Source organism: Papio anubis, chromosome 1, assembly GCF_008728515.1.
Source record: "Papio anubis isolate 15944 chromosome 1, Panubis1.0, whole genome shotgun sequence".
NCBI lineage: Eukaryota > Metazoa > Chordata > Mammalia > Primates > Cercopithecidae > Papio > Papio anubis.
The window spans coordinates 123,330,281-123,336,361 of NC_044976.1; the positions used below are offsets into that span (position 1 = coordinate 123,330,281).

The 6,081-nt window shown below is 49.3% G+C and overlaps 1 protein-coding gene across 1 annotated transcript; it reads left to right on the top strand.

Moving 5' to 3' along the window:
* Window positions 1–480: 480 nt before the first annotated feature.
* KPRP (keratinocyte proline rich protein) lies at window positions 481–4,366 on the top strand. The gene has a single exon (XM_003892641.4). The coding sequence runs from the start codon at window positions 1,971–1,973 to the stop codon at window positions 3,708–3,710; it is 1,740 nt and encodes a 579-aa protein (XP_003892690.1). The 5' UTR covers window positions 481–1,970; the 3' UTR covers window positions 3,711–4,366.
* Window positions 4,367–6,081: the final 1,715 nt, after the last annotated feature.

A 6,081-nucleotide genomic window follows, 5' to 3' on the forward strand; every position in this document is an offset into this window, starting at 1 on the left:
TTACTTCAAGTTAGAAAACATTTCCTCTTTTTTATCACTCTGGTAAGAATCTGAAGCAAAGTGGAAGTTGGCAGATACAATCATCTTTTAGGAGAGAAGATACCTTTGCCACTCCTCATCTCCCGACCATCAGGTCTTCTAGGGATGGAGAAGAAACTGTTAGGGTAATGAAGGAGGAAGAAAACAAGAATCTGCTCTTCATAGTCCTGAGGCTTCAACACTAAGACAAGACACTCCCATACTCTGTAGGTGACAGCAAGGGCAGGTACACAGGGAGGGAACCGGCTGCTGGAATGCCAGCCTGGATGATGCGCCAGGCAGATGCCAACCAGCTGTCTCATGGCCCAAGCCAGACCCAGAGCCCTTTATATAGACAGCCCTCTTCCCAGATGCCTCAGCCTGAGCGACTGCTTGCCTGTGAGGAGGGTGAGTCTAGGAACTGGATCCTGGGATTGGGGTGGGTGTGATGTTCAGGGGAGCCCAGGTTCACAGTAATGAGGCACAAAGAAGGGAGAAGCTAGGAGCCGGGGAGGGCAAGGAGTGCATCAACCTCAGGAGAAAAGTCTGGTGAGCTTTTAGGAGACAGAAGCATAGCTATAGAGTTTATGAGATGAGCTGGGGCTGTGACACCAGTGTATTTGCCTTTGATAACCCTGACCTTATTCTCAGGTACCATTTTCCCTCATGATCTTTCTGGAAAAGGCACATTAGCAATTTACACCTTATGGGCAAAGTTGTGTGTGGAAGGGTTACCTTCCCCAGGGAAATAGATATGTAGGTATTCTCTATAAATTGAAAATGGAAGGTTTGAACCCTCATCAGGAGCATTTGGGGAGCTTATTGAAAGGCGTTTTGTTGGATGAGCCTGTTGTCAAATGATCTTGTTTTGCTGGTCAGTGGGCTGCCTGCAAATCCACATAAACACGTGGATCTGGGACAAGCAGTGGAGTGAGGCTGCCCTGTGCTCTCCCCGGCTAAGCGTGATGTCAGGGTGTATGCCTGCAGCCCTCAAGTCATGTCTGCAATGCCCCAGCTGCGTAGATCATTAAATATGGCAGAATGTCCGTCTTCTGATTAAGAACCTTGGACTTTCTGGCTTACTCCATCTTGGGTTAACTCCACCTTGCCTCTAAGAGGAGCTGGGGAAAAACATTTCTGAGGCCTGCAGGCTGTCACACTTCAGGTGATTAACAACAGCAACCTGACTGGGCGAGTTGCCATGGTGGTCAGAGTCTTTCCAAGGCTGGTGTGTTTTGCATGGGAAAGCTTTGCACGTGTCATGTTTAAATGAATTTATTACAAAACATTGTGTCATATTTAAATGACTTTATTTCAGAACATCGTGTCATGTTTAAATGAATTTATCTAAAAACATTGAATATAAAGAAACAAACATTTAATTTTGGGTTTGAGCTGCCTACTTTCCAGTGAATGCTTTGACATTATGTGAATGCAGATGGTGTCGAGTGCTTATTCTCATATGTACGTTTTTACATGTTTGCACACGTATGTATACTGCCAGTGCACATGTGTGAGTAAATCCTAGCTCCTGTGGGAGTGGAGTTTCCACTTTGGGCTATAACCTTGGGAACAAGTTTTGTCTCTACTTCCTGTAGGGCTGCTCAGACCACATTGGATGTGAGAAAGTGTGAAGACAAAAGGAGAATCCTTTTGTCATCAGTGCCCTCCTGTTCTGGGCATTGGTAGGTCCACCCCCAGGGAGACCCTGGACACCTGCAACCCTGGATGTGCACAATCAGGCCCTTTGACAGACTCAGGGCAGGTCTAACAGATTAATCCTGGGTCCAACTAAGTCAGGACACTTGGGTGAAGGTTGAGGGTGGAGGAGGAAAAGCTAGGGAAAATGAAGGGTGTCTTCCTTTAGGTCCCAGCCCTCCCTCTCCAACTCGCATCCTCCTGACCCTGGTCTCTCTGCCCTCAGGTCACGCTCGACTGGCTGCATCGGAACCATGTGTGACCAGCAGCAGATCCAGTGCTGCCTGCCGATCCAACAGTGCTGCGTCAAGGGTCCCTCCTTCTGCTCTTCTCACTCCCCCTTTGCCCAGAGCCAAGTGGTGGTTCAAGCCCCTTGTGAGATGCAAATTGTGGAGTGCCCTGCACCATGCCCAGTTCAAGTTTGTCAGGTGACAGACCAGACTCCATGCCAGTCTCAGAGCACACAGGTGAAGTGCCAGTCTAAGACCAAGCAGGCGAAAGGCCAGGCTCCATGTCAGTCTAAGACCACTCAGGTGAAGGGCCAGGCTGCATCCCAATCTCAAACTCCCTCTGCTCAAAGCCAGGCTCCATGCCAATCTGGGGTGTCCTACGTGCAGTGCGAAGCCTCACAGCCTGTTCAGACTTGCTTCGTAGAATGTGCTCCAGTTTGTTATACAGAAACTTGTTATGTAGAATGCCCAGTCCAGAACTATGTACCCTGTCCAGCTCCTCAGCCTGTCCAGATGTATGGAGGGCGTCCTGCAGTGTGCCAGACTCAGGGAAGGTTCTCCACCCAGCGCCAGTATCAAGGCTCCTACAGCAGTTGTGGCCCCCAGTTTCAGTCAAGGGCTGCCTACAACAACTACACCCCCCAGTTCCAGTCGAGGCCTTTCTACAGCAGCTGTGTCCCTCAGTATCAGTCCCGGGCTTCATTTAGCCCCTGTGTGCCTCAATGCCAGACCCAGGGCTCCTATGGGAGCTTCACTGAACAGCACCGCTCTCGGAGCACCAGCCGATGCCTTCCTCCTCCTCGGCGGCTGCAGCTTTTTCCCCGCAGCTGTTCCCCACCAAGACGTTTTGAGCCCTGCTCCAGCAGCTACCTGCCATTAAGACCCTCTGAAGGTTTTCCTAACTACTGCACCCCACCCCGCCGTTCTGAACCCATCTATAACAGTCGCTGTCCTCGACAACCCATTTCAAGCTGCTCTCAGAGACGTGGCCCCAAGTGCCGAATCGAGATTTCCTCCCCGTGCTGCCCCAGGCAGGTTCCCCCACAGAGGTGCCCTGTTGAGATTCCTCCCATCAGACGCCGCTCCCGGAGCTGTGGCCCCCAGCCCTCCTGGGGCACCTCCTGCCCCGAGCTGAGGCCACACGTAGAGCCACGTCCGCTCCCAAGCTTCTGTCCACCACGGCGTCTTGACCAGCGTCCAGAGTCACCACTGCAGCGATGTCCACCTCCTGCTCCACGTCCACGTCTGCTCCCAGAACCATGCATAAGTCCAGAACTACGCCCGCGTCCTCTACCACGACAACGTTCAGAACCTTGTTTGTATCCGGAACCACTTCCAGCACCACGTCCAACACCGCGGCCAGTTCCCCGTCCTCGCCCAGCGCAGTGTGAGATTCCAGAGCCACGTCCACACCTGCAGCCCTGTGAGCACCCAGAGCCTCGTCCACGGCCAGAGCCAATTCCCCTGCCAGCGCCCTGCCCAAGCCCAGAGCCCTGCAGGCAGCCTTGGCGCAGCCCCAGCCCATGCTGGGGCCCAAATCCAGTTCCATACCCAGGAGACCTAGGCTGTCATGAGTCTAGTCCACACCACCTAGACACCGAAGCTCCCTACTGTGGCCCATCCAGTTATAACCAGGGGCAAGAGAGTGGTGCTGGCTGTGGGCCTGGTGATGTGTTTCCAGAGAGGAGGGGTCAGGATGGCCATGGAGACCAAGGCAATGCCTATGCTGGAGTGAAAGGGGAAGCAAAGAGTGCTTATTTTTAAAGGAAAGGTGACTGACACAACCCTGTCTCCTGCCTCTGAAAATGTTCTTCCTCCTGTTCCACAATTTCCAGTGCACTCTTGTTTGAATATCTCCAGAGATATTCAGAGACTCCCTATTACAAAGGTGATGTCCAAACTCCTTTGTCTATCATCCAAAGATTCACACCTGGGTTTCAGATGCCTCTCCAGCCTCACATGTCACTCCTCGCCTGTACACATCCTCAGCTCTAGCCAGACCAGTCTGGCCATTGAGCACAGCTTGGGTGTTTCCTGGGCCATACCTTAGATGTCCCTGCCTCCAAGCCTCTACTCACTCTTCCCCCGTCTTCCTAGATCACTTCTCTCCTCCTCCCCAGCTTCTGAAATCCAACCCATCTTTCACTGCATCCTCTGCACTACTTGGTAACTGCCTGGTGACATCTCTTGAATTGTTATTTCACTTTGCAGGCATATCTTCCTTATCTGCCCAACTAGGTTCTAAACTCCCAACTGAGTGGAGTCAGAGAATCTCTAAATCTCAGTGTCTATCCTGGGGCTGGCTGCTGCTTAGCAAGGCTTGTGGGTTGGCAACTTGAACCATGTTCTGTCCTGATGCTCAACTGCAGGAACTGAGGTGAGAGGAGGCCACGTGACAATAAAGATCATCATGTACTCACTGCCTGAGTCCTGAGTCATTCCTGCTTTTATTCCTTGACTTGCTGAGATGAGGTTTTTATTGTTGCTATTTTAAATTGTGATAATAAAATATATGTAACATAAAATTTACCATCTTCACCATATTTAAGCATTCAATTCAATGGCATTAAGTACATTCACATTGTTTTGCTACCAGCACCACCATCTGTCCACAGAACTCATCTTGCTGAATTAAGTCTTCATCCATTAAATAATAACTCCTCATTCCTTGCTCCTTCTAGCCCCTAGCAACCACCATTTCTGTCTCTATCAATTTGATGATTCTAGGTAGCTCATATAAGTAGAAAAATGCAGTATTTGTCCCTTTATGACTGGCTTACTCCATTTAGCATAATGTTCTCAAGGTTTATCCAAGTTGTAGCATGTGCCATAATCTCCTTCCTCTTCAAGACTGACTAATATTCCATTGCAGGTACATACTATATTTTGTTTATTTGTTCATCAGTGGATGGATGGGCACGTAGGTTGCTTTCACCATTTTTCTTGTAGTAAATAGTATTGCAATGAACATGGGTATACAAATACTTCTGTGAATCCCTGATTTCAATTCTTATGGATAGATATCTGGAAGTGGGATCACTGGATCGTATGGTAATTTTATTTTTAATTTTCTGAGGAACTGCTATACTATCTTTCATAGTGACTACATCATTTCACATTCCCACCAACAGGGTACAAGTCCTAATTTCTCCACATCCTTGTCAATATTTGTTATTTTCTGTTTGTTCCCTTGTTTTGGTAATAGCCATCCTGATGGATACGACATAGTATGAATTTTCATTTTAATTCATTACCTTTCTTCTTTAGTTTATTGTACCCACGGTGTGAGCTTTTTAAGCCTAGACCAAGTGGGTTGTCTTGTGGGTTTTCAACCTGCTCTCGGTATCCTTGGCCCCAGATGGAAAGGATGAAGAAAAAGGCAAGGGGATGAGGAAACAGGGAGAATAACTCTGCCCCCTGGTCTAGGAGTAAAAGACTTCAGGTCTGGGTTTGGTGAACTGGGTTTTGCCTAGCTGTAGGGCCACAGTCATAGCCTTGTTGCCTCTGGAACAAGAGGAAGGGAAAAATGAAGCACCTGGAGGCTCTCTGGGGACACTCCTCTTCCTTCAGAACTAGGCCGGGCATGGTGGCTCATGCCTGTAATCCCAGCTCTTTGGGTGGCCAAGGAGGGCTGATCACCTGAGGTCAAGAGTTTGAGACCAGCCTGACCAAAGTGGCGAAATCCCGTCTCTCTACTAAGAATACAAAAATTATCCAGGTGTGGTGACCTGTGCCTGTAATCCCAGCTACTTAGGAGGTTGAGGCAAGAGAAGTGCTTGAACCCAGGAAGTGGAGGTTGCAGTGAGCCGAGATCATGCCACTGCTGTCCAGCCTGGTCAACAGAGCAAGACTCCATCTCACAGGAAAAAAAAAAAAAAAAAGAACTAAATTATTTACTTTTCTTTCTGTTTCCTTTTATGGAAGCATTTGAGCCTAACTCTGCATTCCTCAATTGCTCCCAGATTCCATTAGGCATGGGTGGTCTTGGCAGCATGAAGGTAAGGGCTGGAGGGGAGGAAGAGACAGCAGTGACTCTCCTCTTAGTCCTTGCAGGTGAGATGAATGCTGGGTGGGGATGTGGCTCTGGAGGATGAGGGTGCTGGAGGACAGGTCCTCAGGGAGAGAGAATGTAAAA